The 20,881-nt window shown below is 63.1% G+C and overlaps 2 protein-coding genes across 2 annotated transcripts in view; both read right to left on the bottom strand.

Annotated features, from left to right (window-relative positions):
• Window positions 1-16,588, bottom strand: part of LOC116827455 (voltage-gated inwardly rectifying potassium channel KCNH2) — a 169,749-nt gene extending 153,161 nt beyond the window's left edge. The window contains 2 exon segments of the mRNA XM_075063415.1: window positions 3,391-3,621; window positions 16,435-16,588. Of these exon segments, the coding sequence (XP_074919516.1) occupies window positions 3,391-3,520 (130 nt within the window). The 5' untranslated portion in view covers window positions 3,521-3,621; window positions 16,435-16,588.
• Window positions 11,917-20,881, bottom strand: part of FASTK (Fas activated serine/threonine kinase) — a 419,919-nt gene continuing 410,954 nt past the window's right edge. The window contains exon 10 of the transcript XR_012655145.1: window positions 11,917-11,930. The gene's annotated coding sequence lies outside the window, so the exon portion shown is untranslated. The remainder of the gene's footprint in view (window positions 11,931-20,881) is intronic.

Raw genomic sequence — 20,881 nt, 5'->3', positions numbered from 1 at the left:
CTACCCCTGCCCCAGAGTCCCACCCCCCACCCAGCTTTACAGCCCCCTTCTCATGTCCCCAGCCCCCCCGGTCCAGCAGTAGATCCCACCCCCACCTTCCAGCTCCTTGCCCCCTCAGGCCCGGGAGAGCAGCTCCCGTGGCACCGGGCTCACAGCGGGACCCCCTTGACTTACGGGGGGAGGAGCCTGGGAGTGAGACTGTCAGGCCTGCCCCTGACACAGCTCATCACCCCTGACACTCCCCCCGCAAGCTGCCCCCCAGCCCCTGTTGTCCTCAGGTCCCCGCTGCGGGTGCAGAGCCAAGAGGGGCCGGCAGCTGGGAACCAGATCTGTTTACGCTGCTGGCCGGAACCGGGGAAGGCTGCTGAGAGCCGGAGGCAGCTGCCTGGGCTAGAGCAGAGACACCTGGTGTGGGAGGGCTGGCTCCCCCGCAGGGACGTGCTCCAGGCCCTGCAGCCACCCCCCAGCGCTCACATGGGGCCTGCAGGAGGATGGTTCCTAGCACCAAGCAAAAGGCCAGAGCCCTAGGCCACAACACCCACTTTGCCCCACACTGCAGGGGTCACGTGTGCATCTCCGCTCCCACCTGCTGAGCCTGGGCAGCAATACCCCGCAGCCCCCCACAGCGAGACCTGAGCCATGGCTTCGGGCCCAGCCACATTCTCCTGCACAGCTGGTGGCAGCCCTCCTCCCCAGAGCTAGCTGCACATCACACTCCAAGCAGCTGTCCACTGCTCCCACGCCGCAGTCTGGCCTCGCTGGGCACCCGCCCACCAGCAGGACAGTGGCACTAGAGCAGGTTCATGACAGGCTGCCCAGTGCCACAGGCTACAGCAAGGCTCAGTGCTCTGTGCCACGATCTGGGGCAGGGCCGGCACATCAGCCCCAGGTTCCAGCCAGGGAGGGACTTGCCCAGGGTCCCCCAGCCAGCCGTGGGTGGAAGAGCAACGCCCCACAGAATGGGACGGGGTGCCTGGCTCTCCTTTCCCTGCCCCACCCCACTGCCAGACCAGGGCTTACTGGGCAGGAGGCTGAGACCCTGGTGGGTGCCTGGCTCGGCTGCTCTTTCCCAGCCGGCGAGGGCAGTGCCCCAGGGCGGGGCGCCAGACACACTGCGTGCTACACAGGGCCACGTGGGGACCATGGTTCTCACCCTCTGAGTGCTGGAAGGTGCTGGGGAGTGCAGGCACTGTGTGCACGTCGGGCCAAGGGCGCCACCCACCCTGCAGCAAGCCTCAGCACCGCTGATTGATGGCCACACCACACCACGCCGCCTGGCCTCAGCAGGCCGTTAACTCAAGGGTCTGTCTGCCTGTGACGGACGGCGGCTTTCACACGCACACAAATAATCATAAATCGCCACCAGGCAGTGCCGTGGGTAAGCCTGCAAGAGCACAGAGGGACAGGCATGGGGACCCCACAGCCCAGCTGGGACGAAGTGGGACTGTACTTAATGGTTCCGCTGAATACTGTGCGGGTGCCTCAGTTTCCCCTATGCAGTTCTTAAGTCTCCAGCGTGCATAAATGGCTGAACCTTTGTATCCTAGCAACAAATAGCCCGGGCACTTCCCCGGCCCCCCGCAAGGGGACGCTAAAGATGGAGGAGAACAAACAGGTCAGGTGACCTCCTGGCCCAGGAAAGAGGCTGAGCAGAGAGGAGGGGCTGAGGGGGTTCAGTCTGGAGCTGGCTGGGGACGAGGAGTGAAGTGCAGACGGGGGGAAGGGGGGGTCTGGCTCACTGCCCCCCCGAATGGACCCGGCCGAGGGGTCCCGTTCTCTGTACCTACAAACTCTGTTTTAGACCCTGTTCCTGTCATCAAAAAACCCTCTGTTTTACTGGCTGGCTGAGAGTCACGTCTGACTGCAAAGTGGGGGTGCAGAACCCTGTGGCTTCCCCAGGACCCCGCCTGGGTGGGCTCGCTGTGGGAAGCCCACGGAGGGGCAGAGGATGCTGAATGCTCCAAGGAGAGACCCAGGAGGTGAAGACGTGTGAGCTTCTTGCCCTGAACAAGTCTGCTCCAAGGGAGAGGAGGCTCCCCAAAGTCCTGCCTGGCTTTGTGGGGAGCAGTTCCAGAGCTTCGCCCGGGGACTCCGTGACACCTGCCCCCATGGCCCCTGGGCTCTCTCTCCCTGCTTGGAAAGTGGTCATGGGAGGGGACTGGCTGGCACTGGAAGGCGGGACAGGACATGGGACCTTTCCCCTCTAGGGGGCACCACCTCCAATCGGGCCCCAGGGCGGGGGACCGGCTGTTCGGGACCTGGGGCCATTCCCCTGCAGACAAATGGCCAGCCCAGTGTTGTGGGTTTGCCACAGAACATGGGACCCCACAGCCCAATGCCCTGCTCCAATAGGCACCCCAGGACGCTGGGCCCCGTGGGCAGGACACAATGGCTGATGCCTGCCTTTCCATGGCTCTCCTGCCCCCCGGCCGCCACCCTTCATGGGAGCGATCATGCCCTCCACCCAGCACAGGCTCTGCCACCCCACAGAGACGGCGCACGCCGGGGGGCAGGTTGGGACCAGCTCCGAACACCTTCCCCACCAGCCCTGGGACCAGACCGTCATCTCAGTGCTGAGGCAGAAGGGTGCCACCTCCTCCCTTCCCCCTTCACATCTACAAGTGGGGCTGCATCCCCACACCACCAACCTCCACAGCCACCCAAGGCACCACATCCCCATGCCCGGACCTCCATGCCCATGCCAGGCAATGTGTCCCCCCGCCCAGCCAGGCCCCCCACTCCCAGCATGGTGCAGCGTTCCCCCACACTCACAAGGAGAGCCACGTCCCAGCACCCAGCCCTCCACCCCCACACGGCACTGTGTCCCCCCAGTCCCCACCCCCATGAGGGGTGCTGCGTGCCCGCACCCAGCCCCCCACTCCAGCATGGCGCTGTGTCCCCCTGTCCAGCCCAGCCCCCCACCCCGGCACCGCGTGCCCACACTCTGGCACAGCACCACGTGCCCATGCCCGACCCCACACCATAGCACCGCATGCCCACACCCAGACCCCCACCTGGCAGCAAGGCGCCGCATGCCCACACCCAGACCCCCACCCAGCAGCATGGCGCCGCATGCCCACACCCAGACCCCCACTCGGCAGCACGGTGCCATGTGCCCACGCCCGGACCCCCACCCCGTGGCATGGCGCCACGTGCCCACGCTCGGACCCCCACCCCACAGCACGGCGCCACGTGTCCACACCCGGACCCCCACCCCGCAGCACGGCGCCACGTGCCCACACCCGGACCCTCACCCTGCGGCACGGTGCCACATGCCCACGCCTGGCCCCCTACCGTAGCACCACATGCCCATGCCCAGCCCCCTGGCACAGCATCATGTGCCCACACCCAGCCCCACGGCATGACGGCACAGCCCAGGGGGGTCCCTACCATCCTTGCGGTAGAAGCAGATCTCCACCTTGCGCTCCTCGGAGCCTAGCAGGGCCTGCGCGATCTGGGTAGTGGCGCTGTGCTGGGTGCGGGGCCCGTACAGGAAGTCACAAGTGCAGGGCTTCTGCATGACCTCGGCCCGTGTGTAGCCACACAGCTCGCAGAAGCCATCGTTGCAGTAGATCACGGCGCAATTCTCCACCCGGGCGTTGGCGATGATGAACTTCCGGCCTGTGGGGGAGAGGCAATGAGAGGGCGGGCGGCTAGCAGCACGGCTACCCTTGGGGCTGTCTCCCCAGCCTGCCCACTCCCACTACCGCCCAGAGAGGAGCCAGGCTCCCACTCCGATCGATTAGACCCAGCTCCTGCCTCCACCTCAATCCGATTTCACCAGGCCTGCTGGGGTCTCCCCTTGGGGGCCAGGGCCGATGCACTGCAGAGAAGCGCAGTGTCCTGGCAAGGCTGGGGGGGGGCAGAGACTCCATCCGCCCACGCTCCGCCCCCGCCCACAGGGGGAATCACAGGGGACCACAGGAGCCACAGATCCCACTGCCACCCCCCACACACAGCGCCAGGGGCCGGCCCCACTGACCGGATGCCCACAGCGTCTGCCAGACACCCAGCGCTGCAGATGCTGCCTCTGCATTGCCCGGCTCCCTTGGGAGCAGCTGGTTCTGCCAGTGCTCAGCCCCACCCCCCGCCTCCCTGCACTGGCCTTCACACTGCTCCAGACGAGCAGAGACACTTCAGCCCCCGCCTGGCTGCAGTCCAAGCTCTGCTGGAGCCCCCCACTCCCCGACATCGGTGCCCCTCAACCCTGCTTTCCTAGCCCTGAGCCTTCCTGCGCGCTCTCCCAGCCACGGCCTGTTTACTCGCTGCATCCGCAGCAGCCTTTGCATTCGCAGACCTGCCAGGGCAGCCGGTGCCAGCAGCCGCACGCTGGGGATAAACAACCCTGAGGCCTGGGGCCTGCAAGCTGCCTCGCCTCCCCTCCCTGCAGGCCCCAGGCCAGGCCTCCCAGGAGCAGCTTCCTCGCTTCGCCCTGCTCCTGAGCCCTGGGCTCTCTGGCAAGGGGAGCCGCCTCAGGGGGTGCCCTACCTGCGCAGCTGGGGGAAGCAGTTCTCTGCTGGTGCCCGCGCAGCCCTGCAAGAGGCATTCGCCTTGGGCTGGCCACGCAGCCACTGCCACAGCTCCCACGTGGGCCTCCGCCCAGAGCAGAGACATCCCATCCCTTACCCCAGAGTCCCACCAGCGTGTGGGCTGAGGCCGCAGGCCCATGTGAGCGTGACCAGGGGAACGTGGGCAAGCGAGACCCACCCCACGCTACTGTGTGTAACAACAGCCCACACCTAGACATCGCTTGTCACACACCAGTGCCACCCCACCACTAAGCTGAGAACTGACTGGCTTCTTCCGAGTCACTCCCAGGTACAGCGGCAGCCCAGCAGGGACACCCGGGAGTGTGTACACACACACACACACACGCGCGCGCAGCAGGCACACACACCCAGGCGCGGCTGGCACACCCGGGAGCGTACACGCATGCGCACACACACACAGTTGCAGCAGGCACCCACGGGAGCATACACACGCACACACACAGTTGCGGCTGGCACACACGGGAGTGTACATGCGCGCGCGCACACACACACACAGTCGCAGCAGGCACACCTGGGAACGTACAAGCACACACACCCGGTCGCAGCTGGTACCCACGGGAGCATACACACGCACACACACAGGAGTGTGCACGTGTGCACACATACACACACAGTCACGGCTGGCACCCGGGATCGTACACACACACACACAGTCACAGCAGGCATACTCGGGAGCCTACACACACACACACCCAGTCGCGGCTGGTACACCCGGGAGCGTACACACGCACGCACGCACACAGTCGTGGCTGGAACACCCAGCAACATACACACGCACACACACACAGTCGCAGCAGGCACACCCGGGAGCCTACACGCGCACAGACACACACCCAGTCGCGGCTGGTACACCCAGGAGCCTACACGTGCACACACCCAGTGCGGCTGGCAAACCCTGGAGTGTACACGCACACACACCCAGTCTCGATTGGCACCCACGGCTGCATACACACACACACACACAGTCACGGCTGGCATACCCGGGAGCGTACACGCACACACACAGTCGCAGCAGGCACCCATGGGTGCATACACACGCACACACACCGTCGCGGCTGGCACACCCTGGAGTGTACATGCACACACACACAGTCGTGGCAGGCACCCATGGGTGCATACACACACACACACAGTTGCGGCTGGCACATCCTGGAGTGTACGCACACACACACACAGTCGCGGCTGGTACAAACTGGAGTGTACACGCACACACACCCAGTCACAGCTGGCACACCCTGGAGTGTACACGCACACACACCCAGTCACAGCTGGCACACCCTGGAGTGTACACGCACACACACACAGTCGCAGCAGGCACCCACGGGTGCATACACACGCACACACACAGTCGCAGCTGGCACACCCTGGAGTGTACACGCACACACACACAGTCACGGCTGGCACACCCTGGAATGTACACACACAAACACACCCAGTCGCGGCAGGCACCCACAAGTGCATACACACACACACACACAGTCACGGCTGGCACACCGTGGAATGTACACATACATATACACCCAGTCACGGCAGGCACCCACGGGTGCATACACACGCACACACACAGTCGCAACTGGCACACACTAAAGCCCCTGTCCCATGGTACAGCTCTGTACCAGCCCTATCAAACACAAGCCCTTCATCACAGGCTGAGTTGTGGGCCCTTGCCGGAGACTGATTCTTCGGCAGCCCAGCCCAGCCGAGTCTCCTCTCCAGACAGCCCTCCTCAGAGTCACCTTCAGAGCATGGGAGGGAGGGTCAGCCCCACCCTACAGATGGGGGAACTGAGGCACAGCTACACCAGGGCAGACACAGGCATCCAGCTCTGGTGCTGCCAGGCCCAGCCCCACAATGATCAGCTGTCCACAAGCCCATATCCCGGCCTGGCACACAATCCGCAGGGCCGGCAGAGGAGAGTTCTGTACTGGGCACAGACAGGAATTGCCCCCCATTTAGCACTCAGCTGCTCCAGTGCCCCACAGCACGGGCCTTTCCCCAGCCTCAGCCGCCTGGGCACACTAACTCAGTCAGGAAGCACTGATCCGATTTCCCCTGCTACTGACTGGGCCACACACCTCGCTCCCAAGCACACAAACCTGGGGCATCCCTTTCACACACACCCGCACAGGGACACCCTCTCCTCCCCACCCTCCACACACACACATACACACTGCACATGCACACACACCCTCCCACACACAGAGCATACGCACAACCTGAGCACATGCACTCACAGGGACACCACCCCCCACACACACACACAAGGCTGGGGCACACAGAGGGGCTGGAGGACACGCCCAGACACACACAAGGCACTCCCCCACATACACACACAGGGGCTGGGAGACACCCAGGGGGAAGGGCTGGGGCACACAAGGACACACACGGGCTGGAGGACACAGGGAACTCCCTCCACATACACACAGGAACACATAGAGCACTGAACACACACACACACACACACACACACAGAGGGGCTGGGGTACACAGAGGCACACAAGAGCATCCCACACACACAGGGACAGACAGACAGACACACACACACAGTCTGGGGCACACAGGGCACTACACACACACACACACACACAGGGGCTGGGGGACACATGCACACGCAGGAGTACACACAGGGAACCCCCCACACTCACACAGGGTCTGGGGGGGTCACAGGGGCACACAGAGCACCCACACACACAGGGATACACACACCCACACATACAGGGTCTAGAGGGTCACAGGGACACCCGCAGGGGCTAGGGGACACAGGGACACACGCAGGAGCACACACAGGGAACCCCCCCCACACACACACAGGGGCTAGGGGACATGGGGACACACAGAGCACCCGCACACACAGGGTCTGGGGGACACAGGGACACACGCAGGAGCACACACAGAGAACCCACACACACACACACACACAGGGGCTGGGGGATGCAGGAGCATACATAGAGAAACTCCTCCCCCCACACACACACACACACACAGGGGCTGGGGGACGCAGGAGCATACACACAGAAACTCCCCCCCCACCCACACACACTGGGGCTGGGGGACAAGGGGACACACAGAGCACCCCACACACACACACAGACACACACAGGGTCTAGGGGACACAGGGACACACGCAGGGGCTGGGGGACACGGGGACACACAGAGCTCCCACACACAGACACACACGGGGTCGGGGGGGGGGACACAGGGACACACGCAGGAGCACACACAGAGAACCCACACACACACAGGGGCTGGGGGACACAGGGACACACAGAGCACCCACACACACACACAGACACTGGGGGACACAGGGACACACGCAGGGGCTGGGGGACACGGGGACACACAGAGCTCCCACACACAGACACACACGGGGTCGGGGGGGACACAGGGACACACGCAGGAGCACACACAGAGAACCCCCCCCACACACACACACACAGACACACACAGGGTCGGGGGGGGACACCCGCAGGAGCACACACAGAGAACCCCCCACACACACACACACAAAAGACACACACGGGTCGAGGGGGGGGGAAACCCGCAAAAAGCACGCAACAGAGAACCCGCCCAACCCACCCACACACACAGGGGGCCGGGGGCACGGGGACACACAGAGCACATCCCCCCATACACAGACACACAACGGGGTCCACACACACAAACTTAAAAACAAAAACCCACACCCACACACAGAAACACCACCCCACACACAACACAAGACCACACGGGGTGGGGACAAGGGACACAACAACAAAAGAACCCAACAACAAACACAGACACACAAAAAAACGGGGGGCCACAGGCCAAACACCGACAACCCACGCACAGAGCACACCCAAGGAAACCCCAGCACCAAACAAACTGGGGGCACAGGGACCCACAACCAGACACACCCCCACACACAAAAACACAAAAGACGAACAAACAAACAGGGAAATGAACCGCAGGACACACAACAGAGAACCCCCCCAAAAACACACAAACCCACACACACACAAAGGGGGCCAGAAACAACAACACGGGGACACAAACAGAGCACCACAGAGAACCCCCAACTCCACACACACAGACAGCACCACGGGGTCGGGGGGGACACCCGCAAGGATCACGCACAGAGAACCCGCCCCACACACGAACACACGGTGAAACTGGGGGCCGGGGGACACACACAACACCCCCACACACCCACACGGGGTCAAAACCAAAAACCCCAACACGAAAAAAACGCAAAAGCACACACAGAGAAACCCCCCCCCCACACCACAAAACACACACGGGATAAAGAAAAAAAAACACAGGACACACGCAGGAGCACACACAAAGAACCCACCACACACACACAGGACACGCCCACGGGTACGGGTGGGGGACACCGCTCAGGAGCACGCACAGAGAAGCCGCGCCCCACACACACACAACAGGGGCTGGGGGCACGGGTACACCACCAGAGCACCCCCCACACACACACAACCACGGGGTCGGGGAGGGGACACCCGCAGGCAGTGGGGGACACTCCCGGCCCCCGCCGCACTTACTCTGCCCTTCGAACTTGACGGATGATGGATGTCCAGGAAGAGTGTTTCTGGAGGGATATTCGACGTGCCGCGCGCGGCACGGGCATCCTGCTTATTCACATGGGGGCGGCGGCACCTGTCCCGGCGCCCCCCAGCAGGGCCCTGACCTGGGCCCTGTGTCTGTCCCGCTGCGCTCGGCTCCGGGGCTTCCGCCGGCGCGTGTTCCCCAGCCCATTGGGGGCTGCGGGCTCGGTGCGCAGCGCCTGCTCCGGCGCCCGGCGGCTCGGGGGCGGGGCCGGCTGGGTGAGGCTGCCGTGACTGCGCCGCCAGGGCCCGGGAGGGGGGAATCCCCCGCGGAGCCGGGCCCAGCACGCCGAGCGTGCCGAGCCCCCGCCCCAGTGCACTCTCAGGCGTCCCGAGGCTGGTCTGGGCCGAGCGTTCCGGCTGGGCGGCGGGGCCCCCGGGAACACGTGCAACCTGCCGCCGGCTGCCAAGCGCCCGGCCGGCCTCTCGCGGGCCCCACGCAAGGGCGGCGGTTCGGTCGATCCCGGCGGGTGGCAGGCAACAGCCTCCCTTGTCAGGCGCACAGAGGCGTTTATGCAGCGCGGATGGTGCCGGCAGACGGGTCTGATTTCGCCGCGCGCCGGCCCCCGCCCGCGGTCCCCAGCCCGGCGCTTCGCGGGGCAGCCGGCCCGGGGCGCTTGGCCGCGGAGCAGCCCAATCGGCGGGACCGACCGCCGGTCCTCGGCGGGGGGGCGCGCCACGGACCGCTGGGCCTCGCCCCCTTCCCCATCCGCGGCACCAGCCTGAGCCCGTCCCCCGCCGGACACTCTGGCGCCAGGCACTGCCCCACCAGTTGCCCCATCCCCCACCCTGCCTTGGACTGCCCCGCACTGGACCCACGGGCCCGCAGGCACTGCCTCGGGGACAGCCAGTTCCCACCATCCCGCTTGTCCTTGGCCCCCCACAGGCCAGGCATTGCCCCCGCTTGGTTCCTCGCCCCCCACCTTGTCCTGACCCCCACTGGACCCGCCCACAGGCCCCAGGCATGCCCTCCAAGCCAGTTCCCCCATCCCACACCCGCTCTGGTCCTGCCCCCCAACCAGACCCTCGGGCCCCAGGCATTGCCCCCTCAGCCAGTTCCCCCCCCCCGCCTTGGTTCCTGCCCTCCACTGGACCACCCACCAGGCCCAGCATTGCCCCCCAGCCAGTATCCCCCATCCCAACACCCTGCTTCTGGTCCTGCCCCCCACCAGACCCCCTCTGGCCCCAGGCACTGCCCCCCAGCCAGTTTCCCCATCCCCCACCCGGCTCTTGTCCTGTCCCCCACCAGACCCCTCTGGCTCCAGGCACTGCCCACCAGCCAGTTCCCCCATTTCCCCACCATGCTCTGGTCCTGCCCCCCATCGGACCCCCTCTGGCCCCAGGCTCTGCCCACCAGCCAGTTCCCCCATTTCCCCACCCTCCTCTGGTCCTGCCCCCCATCGGACCCCCATGGGCCCCAAGCACTGCTTCCAGCCAGTTCCCCCATCTTCCCACACTGCTCTGGTCCTGCCCCACATCAGACCCCCTCAGGCCCCAGGCACTGCCCCCCAGCCAGTTCCCCTATCCCCCCACCCTGCTCTGGTCCTGCCCCCCACTGGACCCCCTCTGGCCCCAGGCACCTCATCCTCCACTCTGCTCTGGTCCTGCCCCCCATCAGACCCCTCTGGCCCCAGGCACTGCCCCCAAGCCAAGCTCCTCCGTGCTCTCCCCTCCCTATGTCCCCTATCAGCACCAACCACCCCTGTCCCTATCCCTCCCTATGTTACCACCATGGTGCCCATTCAGTACTTCCCCTGCCGCAGACCTCATTACTTCCCTGCTGCCCCATCTCTGCCCCAGGCCTCCCCTCCTTGACCCCCTTCTCTGCAGCTGCCTGGCTCCCTGAACAGCCCTCACCTGTTAGCACCCCTCCCCTCAGCTCCCAGCTCTCTGCCTGGGCTCAGCTGAGCTGGCAGCGGCTCCTTAGAGGAGGGGCCCTAGGGGGAGTGCCCCAGGCCCCTCTCCCTCTGGGGAGCAGAGAACTCCGGTCATGGCCTTTCTCAGCTGGGCACCAGGGGCTCTAGTGCTTGGGAGGAGGCTGAGCCCCCCACTTGGGGGCAAGCATCCCAAAGCTGTCCACTGCTGGGGCATGTTTCCCTAGACCCATCCCCGGCCAGTGACCCCCCCAGAGGGCTCACCCACCGCTGCAGCTTGGGAGGAGGCCACCACTGGGGCGGGGTGCGTACAGGACAGACAGGCGGACACAGAGCTCTATGGGAACAAAAAGAGCCAAAGCTCCCCACAGCCACAGTTCCTGGCTACCAGACGAGAGGGCCAGGGAAGGGGAGACACACTGACTAGGTGCCCACAGAGGTGCCCACACTGTCCCTAGACGCCGATCACTGAGCAACCAGGCCTGGGCAACCCACTGAAACAGCCCAATGCAAACTCCCTGCCCGGCTCCATCCCTCCACCCTGGGCGCGTAGCGCACGGTCTTGCACACTCGCTGTCCGCAGCCAAGAGCGCTCCTCCTGCTGGGACAGAGGAACAGGACTTGCTACCCTGACCAGCTACCCGTGGAGCAGGACACGCCAGCCTGCAGCCACGACACACCACGCTACCCCCTGGAGCACACGCCAGCCCGCAGCCACGACACGCTCACACCACGCTACCCCCTGGAGCACACGCCAGCCCGCAGCCACGACACGCTCACACCACGATACCCCCTGGAGCACACGCCAGCCCGCAGTCACGACACGCTCACGCCACGCTATCCCCTGGAGCACTCGCCAGCCCGCAGCCATGACACGCTGCCACGACACGCTCACACCACGCTACCCCCTGGAGCACACGCCAGCCCGCAGCCACGACACGCTCACACCACGATACCCCCTGGAGCACACGCCAGCCCGCAGTCACGACACGCTCACGCCACGCTATCCCCTGGAGCACTCGCCAGCCCGCAGCCATGACACGCTGCCACGACACGCTCACACTACGCTACCCCCTGGAGCACACGCCAGCCTGCAGCCATGACATACTGCCATGACACACTCACACCACACTACCCCCCAGAGCAGCACACGCCAGCCTGCTGCCACCACACGCTCACACCACACTACCCCCCTGGAGCAGCACATGCCAGCCCGCTGCCACGACACGCTCACACCATGCTACCCCCCTGGAGCAGCACACGCCAGACCGCAGCCATGACGTGCTCAGACAAGGTCTGTGCTAGAAGGGATCACTGGCAGAGTCACACCAGCAACCCTTCCTAGTGGAGATGCAGCCTGCGAGGACAGGAGTGCTCTGCTGTACAGCTCCTACCTGTTCCCTGAACAGAATACGCTGCAGCCCGACACTGGAACTGCATCTGCACTGGGGCTTGGCTGGTGCAGAAATGCTGTGAAAACCTCCCCCAGGCGACACTGCTATGCCAGCCAACGTGTCCCATGTCAGCTTGGCCGCAGGGACACCCCTGACTGGACAGCACCCCAGATCCACAGACCCCCCTCAGGGTGCTCCTATTGGATACAAAGGCTGGTGTGCCTGATAGCTCAGTCCCCTGCAGCTCGCCCCACGTCTGGTTATTCAGCCCCTGTGCACATAAGTGGCGAGTTATATGGGCCCGTGGTGCCCATGCTCCACCAATATTGAGGAACGTGAGCCTGGCTCCCCCAATGTTTGGGCTGATATTTTACATACAGGCGAGTCTCATCTTATGCTGGGGTTACGTTCCGCAGTCAGTGCGTAAAGCAAAAATCGCGTATAGTCAAAATTACATAGAGTGTAACAGGCAGAATCGCCCGCACTACAGGTACAGTATTAAAATTGTTATTTTTCTCTTTTTTTAATTTTTGTTTTTGCCGACAGCGTAAAGCTAAAACCGCGCATGTTAAATGCACGTAAGATGCGACAGACCTGTACATTCTGATGAAAACAGTATCTCTGTTCACAATTCTCCACTGAGCATCAACTTGAAGGGCCCGCTTAACCTTATTTCATAGGCGCAGGACCGAGGGGTGTGGGGGGTGCTGCAGCACCTCCACATTTTGCATGGGGTCCCAGCTGCTGCCCGGGGCTCCGCTGCTGGCCCCATGCCCAGGGTGGGGGAAGTGGACAGGGGTAGGATATATATCAGCTTACAAGGCAAGTGTGGGGGGCAGGACTTCGACCCGTTCTGGGCACCCCCCAAAATTATACAACCTTGGCCCCCATGCCTGTGTAGTGTCAGCCTCTGCGGCTGGCCCTGGCCTGTGCAGTATGTGTGCAGGGCCTGGGTGCATGTTATGTGCACCTGCAGGGCCTAGCACAAAGCTTGTGTGCCTCACTGGAGATGCTGGGACACAGGCTTTCCCCACAGGCCCAAGCCATGCGGCTGCTCCCGGACAGAGACTAACTGGGGAGAGAGCCCCTCCTCCTCCTCAGGAACCCAGGCGACTGGGGCCAGCCCTGCCCCCACTTCTGTGCTCGGAGCCTTCTCCGTTTCTGCTGGGTGCCCCAGGCCTGTGTGAGAGGCACTATGCAGTGAGCATGTCCCGGGGGAACAGACTTGGCACCCAGACGCAGCGTGCCCCAGAGCGGAACCACCTCTCCTCAGGCAGAAACGCTGCGAGGGTTTGGGGAGCAGAGGCGGGGCTCGAGGGGGGGGGGCTCCCTGCAGCCCCCAGCACAGACCCTCCCCTCCTGGCTGCTGAGAGGCCTGTGCTGCTCTTGCTCCTGCATGCACCTGAGCCAAGCTGCCTCTGTGCTCTCACCTGCAGGCTCCTGGTCCCCACCCCCATCAGTCCCCAGGGCAAGTCCCTGCAGCCAGTGCCCAGGCAGGGGCTCGTGAGGGGCAGGAGGGCCTGGGCACTGACCCAGCACCCCAGAACCTTGGCACAGGGTCCCTGTGCAGGGCTGGACACCCAGAGCATCTCACTGTGTCACCAACCCCAAGCCTGATCCCATAACCCACCTCAAGGCATTGCCTACCAGGCAGCCAAACCCTCACCAATGGTGCGTGCAGGCTATGCAGGGCCAACCTCCAGCCTCCCCACCCTGCCAGCCCTGCCCACCGCTGCCTTATAAGCTGATCTCCAGTCTGCTGCTCCCACCTAACACGGTTTGTCCTTCCTTTGTACCAGAGACAAAATGAGACAGGGTGGGGGGTAACAGGTGCCTATATAAGAAAACGTCCCAAAAAACGGGGCTGTCCTTTTAAAAACAGGACATCTAGTCACCCTATTCCCACCCTTCACACTCCCTGTCCCTGCCCCATATTCTCTACCCCCTGCAGATTCTCCTTTCCCCACACAGCTCCCCTGCGTGCCCCCGCCCCGTTCTCCTGCCCTCACACTGCAGGGCCCACCATCTTCCCAGGGTCAGCCTGATTTGGCTTTCCTTGGGACGGCCATCTTTGATGAGGGCGCAGCATAGCAGTGGCCATGTTAGTGGTGTGCCCTGGGCCCTGCTGAGAGCAGCCCGGGAAGGCGGACATTTCAGGGAAGGGCTGTGATGGAGTAGGGGCTGTCTGTGTGGGGAGGGACAGCAGGGGAGGACTTTAGGGGATGGACAATACGGAGCCTGTAACCTGAGCTAGGTAAGGGGGGGGGAAAGGTCAACACCTTTGCCCGGGAAGGAGGACAAAGGAAGGGGCCAGCAGGAGGGAAGTAGTTTTTGAGTTTTTTTGGGGCTGTGTGGGCGGAATTCAGGGTATCCTAGCTAGGATCCAAGCACCCTGAAAGCCCAGAAGGACTCGATTGAGGGGTCCTGACTGTGCCTACAGGCTCTGCTGTAATCTGCGTTCCTGTTGTCCTATAAACCTTCTGTTTTACTGGCTGGCTAAAAGTCACTGTGGGTTCCAGGAAGAGGGGTGCAGGGACGGACTCCCCCACACTCCGTGACAAGGGCAACACATCGCTCCATGCCTCCTGAGGCCACCTGGCCAGCCAGAGATGAGGGGGAGATGGGGCTGGGGGAGAGGTTCCCTGGAGCCCCCCTGGCACCCCACTGGGGGTGCAGAAGGCACTCCATCCCACACACCCACCAGTAAGGCTGCCCCAGGATGACACTGACCCATGGTCCTCTCCCAAGCCTGCTCAGCCCACACCCCAGATCCTCACCCCCTGCCCTAGGCCATCAGGAGCGCCCACTCAGCACCACCCATGAACAGGCTGGGTTTCCAGGACAGCAATGTCATGTTGCTATTCTCAGGGACCCACCCTGCTCCCCACTGCCACAGAATCCCACCCTGCTCCCCACACCCACCCCACCCTGCTCTCCACCACCACAAAATCCCACCCTGGCCCCTGCACCCACCCTGTTTCCCACTGCCACGGAAAACCACCTTGCTCTCTACCACCGTGGAATCCCAGCTCCCTCCCTGCACCCATCCCACCCTGCTCCCCACAACCACAAAATCCCACCCTGGCCCCTGCACCCACCCTGTTTCCCACCGCCACGGAAAACCACCTTGCTCTCCACTACCATGGAATCCCACCCCCTTCCCCGCACCCACCCCACCCTGCTCCCCACCACCACAGAATCCCACCCTGCTCCCCACACCTACCCCGCTCCCCGTCGCCACGGAATCCCACCTTGCTCCCCACTGCCACAGAATCCCACCCTACTCCACACACCCACCATCCCCACACACTGCCACCACAGAAACCCACTCCACTCACTGCACCCACTCAATTCCCCACACCATGGAATCCTGCCCTGCTCACTGCACCCACCCCATACCCACGTTACTGCACCCACCCTGCTCACTGCACGTGCTCTAGTCCTCATTCACTGCATCCACCCAGGTCCCTGCTCACTGCTCCCAAGTTGGTCCTCACTCACTGCACTCCCTTGCTCAGGCACCTCCCCACCCCAGGCTGCTGCTGCTTCCCAGCAACATGCAAAGGGTTAATATCAGGCTGCCAGGAGATGACTAGGCCCCTTGCATGTGATTTTCTATCCATCTCTGATCCTGGAGTGCCCTGCGCCCTTCCTCTCCCTCGCTATGCCCTGCCCCCTGCTGTCTTCCTCAGCACTCCCCATTACAAAAGCAGCCTGATAATGGTGCTCACTCCGTCCCCTCCCCAGACGCCGGCCCAGCCGGCAGCCAGAGGAGAAGGTCAGTTTATGTTTCTGAACACTGCTCTTTATACACATCCAGACAGTTCTCTCAGTTGCTTCCCCGCCAACGCCCTGGCAGGCTCTCCCTGCTGCAAGGCCACAAACCCAAACACACTGGGCGTCTCGAGGCCACACCAGGCTGGGAGATAACGTGAGCAGAGGAAGAGCAGGGAAGCATTGGAAATGGAAACACAGCACGGTCTGGGACCCACTGACTCTACCAGGGCCTGCTCCTTACCTGCCCAGAAGGGGACCCAGAGGACTGTCGCAATAGACCAAGGTGCACACTCGGAAGGACCTGCTCTCGTCCAAGCAGGAGTTAATTCAGAGCAGTCCCCGGGCGTGCTAGGCAGGAGATAGACTGGATGACCCGTGCTCTCTTCTGGCTTTGAAATCTGTGAATCCCGCCATGGTCAGCTCTGCCCCTGCCAGGGAGGCTGGCCTGGGACCCAGGAGCTCCGCATTCAGGTCTGCCACAGTCAGACCCCCATGTGACCCACAGCAAGACACAACCTCTAGGATTCACATCCCCATTTGTTAAACTGCAGCAACTCACCCTCTGTCTGTCTGGTTAGGCCAGGAGCTCCGGAGCAGGGCTTGTGTCTCACTAGCTCTGTGCCGAGCTGCTCACACCTGGGCCTTCTAGCAGCTCCTCTGCCCTGGCTCCATCCCTCTCAGCCGTCCCCTGGAGATCTCCCAGTTACCCCCAGCCCTGGCCGCTCGCTGCCCTCTCCCTCTCCTCCTCTGCCCCTGCCCCTGGCAACCCCACTGCTTTGGCACAGCCCCTTGTCAGTAATCCGATCCCAGGGCGAATACGCGGCAGTCCAGCGGCAGTCCAGCTCGCAGGCGAGGCCTGCTTGTCCCCCATTCTCCTCTCTGGGTCCCGAAGGGCCCCCCCAGTGGGCGAGCTCTCCTGCTATTCTGCCAGGCCCCACCACAAACCAGCTCCCTGATCATTCCTCATTTCTTGATTAGCAGGAGGCAGGGGGAGATGAATGCCTGACTGCTGCCCTTGCTCAGTGCCAGCCTGTAGCTGTCTCCTCTGCTTAGGGAATGGGTGGAAGATCCCTCTCCAGCTTTCCAAGCCAGCTGGGCTGCCTCTGCCCATCTCCACACCCTGCATGGGCAGCCAGATGGAAGGTGAGCAGGGCTGGGGAGATTGAGAACCGCCGGCACTGCTCCATGGTTCCCCAGAGCCAGGTCCCAGGCAGTAGCCATAGCCCATCATCTTTCGGACCCAGAGCAGCTCCTGCTGTCCCGGGGGGCGAGCAGGATACCCAGTGGGGTCAGGCTGGCACTGAAGGTCCTCGTCAGTCCAGAACCGCTGCCAATGTTGAGGGGGGGCCTCCCCTGTACACAGACATGGAGGCTGTAGGAGGAGTCAGAACTACAAACAGCCAGACCTCCACCAAATCTTGCCCCCTACCCTGATGTCTCCCAGTCTCTGAGCCGACAGCACCTTCTCCTGTCCTGCAGCACCAAGACGCTCCCCGACTGCAGCCTGCCCTGCACCCTCGTGCCCAGACCTCTCCAGAGCTGCTCCCATTGACTTTCCACAGCCACAGCCACCCGGGCGCTCTCCCTGCCCCCATTGGGTGGCACCTCCGTCCTGCTGCTCCGCAATCCCGGCCCATCACATGCTGCATCTCACCTCAAGGGCTCTCACTCCTGCTGCTGGGGAGGCTACCCCATAGGCCAGGATGCTGCTGCTGCTACCAGCCCAAGGGTGGAGGATGTGAAGGGAAAAATGACCCCTGGCAGGGGCAGCTGGAGGGAGCCATGCCCCTGCCCACAGATCAGCAGGGTTCTTACCTTTTCCCATGAGGATCACTCTAGAAACACAGGAGTTTGAGTAGGAAGGGCCCACCCTGAGCCTCCCCCAGGGCCTGGCAGAGCTGGGCCCTAAAAGACCTTGTGTTGCCAGCATCCCCTAGGAACAAGCCCCAGCCAGATCTCTGTGCCGGACAGGGACGTGACGCTGGCACCCACCCTCTGGGTTGTCCGAGGCTTTGCCCTCACACAGGAAGGAGCCACCCAGCAGCTCACTAGTACAGCTGCAGGGGCAATGGGCTCACGGGCTCTGGAAGGGCTGTGAGGGGGATGGACGACACTTTCTGCCCACAGCCAGAGCAGCTGATTCTGGGAATCCACCCCACTGGGCCGATCGGGTGGAGAGGAGCAATGGTCTCAAGTTGCAGTGGGGGAGGTTTAGGCTGGATATTAGGAAAAACCTTTTCACTAGGAGGGCGGTGAAGCACTGGAACGGGTTCCCTAGGGAGGTGGTGGAATCTCCTTCCTTAGAGGTTTTTAAGGCCCAGCTTGACAAAGCCCTGGCTGGGATGATTTAGTTGCGAATTGGTCCTGCTTTGAGTAGGGGGTTGGACTAAATACCTCCTGAGGTCCCTTCCAGCCCTGATATTCTATGATTCTATGAGGGGGGAACCAGGCCAGATGGGCCCACCGGGCTGATCCAGGGCAGCAAGAGGGCATGGGGGCGGCACCGGTTTAGAGGGCCCTGTTGCTCTGTTCGGTGCAGCACTGGTGGGATAATGCCAAGGCCATCAGGACAGTCAGTGCCTGAGACGCTCCAGGAGTAGAAGCAGCAGCTCCTGGGTCGTATCAGGCCCTGACAGCTTGTCCCAGGACTATCAGACACATTCCACTGGTATCTGTCCAAGGTGCTGAAAGCTATGTCCTGTGGCTTGAGGACCCACAGCTACTGGGGGGGGAGGGTGTAACAGGGGAATTCATCAAGCATCCCATCAGCAAGGAGCTTCTACGACAGGGCTGGATCCGCCAGGACAGAACAGAACAACAGCTTTGGAGTTCATGCCCTGGCACCACAAACATCAGCTTCTGCCCCACTGGACCGCCTGGCCCGGGCCTAACCAGAGAGCACGTCTGCACAGCCATGCAATGCAGCCATCATGAGGAGTTTCAGCCCAAGGGAAGCATAGCTCCCAGCATGCAACGCTCCACCTGGAGCCCAAGCATGGCCACTTGGCACAAGATGGAGCATTGCATGCTGGGAGCTGTAGTCTCCCACCTCTCCATTAAAGCCACACTGAGGTGCCCCAGTGTGACAAAGTGGGAATGATCTTAATGTTCCATCTGAATACTGTATGCCTCGGTTTCCCCATGTGATACTCAAGTGTCTAGGTGGGGGGTTAAGGGTGTGTGATCGTTGCAGAGACCCCTAGAGGGCAGGTGTGATGCCGACTGGTTGTCAGGCCGACACTCCGTATCCTGGCAACTGAGGGCCCAGGCCCATCCTCTGCAAGAATCAGCAGGGGGGGTTGGAGAACAAAGTGAGAGGTGGAGGCCAGGAGACCTGTTGGCCCAGGAAAGAAACAAAGGAAGGAGGAGGGGCACCTGGGGGTGACTGAGGGTGGGCTGCTGAAAGCTGATCAGTCTCCTGCTTGGCTCTTGGGGTGGGGGGGAGCCCAGGACTCTGGATCCCCCCAGGATAGACTTGGCTGTAACTGCCGCTTTCCTGTGCTAACAAGCTCTGTTTTATGCTGGGCTCCTGATGACTAATAACCCGTCTGTGTCACACGCTGGCTGGGAGTCCCTGCTGGCTGCGGAGTTGGGGGGCAGGGCCCGGCTGCACAGGGGGAGGCAGGTGGCGATTCCTGGGGGATCGCACTGGGTTCTCACCTGCTCGTGGGGCTCGGTGCGGTGGTCAGGCCAGGCACTTGGGGCCATGCAGGCTCTTCCTCTTGGAGGGCCTTGGGGCTCCCAGCAGTCTCTGGATCCAGGTGGTGGCTGGGAAGGAAGGCAGGCACAAGTCTCTAGTGAGTGACCCCCTCCAGCTCTCTGCCCCCACCCACCGGGCCAGGGACGCTAGCTGGCCTTGCCTATATTCCTCACCCCCAGCCAGGCGAGGAGCCACAGTCAGGAGAGGCGCAGGAAGAAGGGCTTGGGCAGCACAGGGGGGAAAGGGGTTATTGGGAACCTGGGAGGTGGACAGGTGCAAGTGCCCCCACTTCTCCAGGCCCCTCCCCCAGCCTAGCAGGAGGGACCACTGGACCCAGGGACCAAATGAGTCCATGGGACAACAAATGAGAAATACAGGGCCTGAGGTGAAGGTCAGAGGCTCAAAATGAGGGTCCCGGCTAGAGAACCCCAGACAGCGCCCACTGCTCCTCGAAGGGAGTCAGCGGCTGCTGCCCAGTGGAACTCAGCCCGGATACGTGAGACCAGGGAGGAACAGAAACAGGCCCCCCAGCCGCAGAGCCCCCCTCGTCCAGCACCTCCTCCTGGGAGTGCAGATGGAGTGTTTGGCCAGGGCCAGGAGGAGGCTGACGAGGAGCTTTCTGACTTCATGGGACCCCAGTGGTGCCGCTGTCCTCCAGGCCCCCAGGAAACAGCACAAAGGAGCCAGGCGGAGCTGCGGGAGGGAGCTAATAGGCTGTGAAGTGGGTGCAAATACAGGCCAGGGCCCAGCCAGCTGGGGGGAAATGGGGGGGAGCGGGGGGAAGGGAAGAGTGACCAGTGCTAGGGCCAGCCCAGCTTCCCTCAGTAATGGCCCCATGGGGAGCCCCTGCCTCCTCCAGTACTCAGCTAGCACAGAGCCCCCTCTGTCGTCAGCGCTTCCCCTCTCTGGCCTCCTGGGGACCAACCCCCTCCGCCATCCCCACAGCGCCTCGCCCCTCCGCCCCCACCCTGGGGCCTCCCCTCCGCCA

The sequence above is a fragment of the Chelonoidis abingdonii genome, chromosome 2 (genome assembly GCF_003597395.2).
Source record: "Chelonoidis abingdonii isolate Lonesome George chromosome 2, CheloAbing_2.0, whole genome shotgun sequence".
NCBI lineage: Eukaryota > Metazoa > Chordata > Testudines > Testudinidae > Chelonoidis > Chelonoidis abingdonii.
This window is presented reverse-complemented; position numbering and strand designations above follow the sequence as displayed.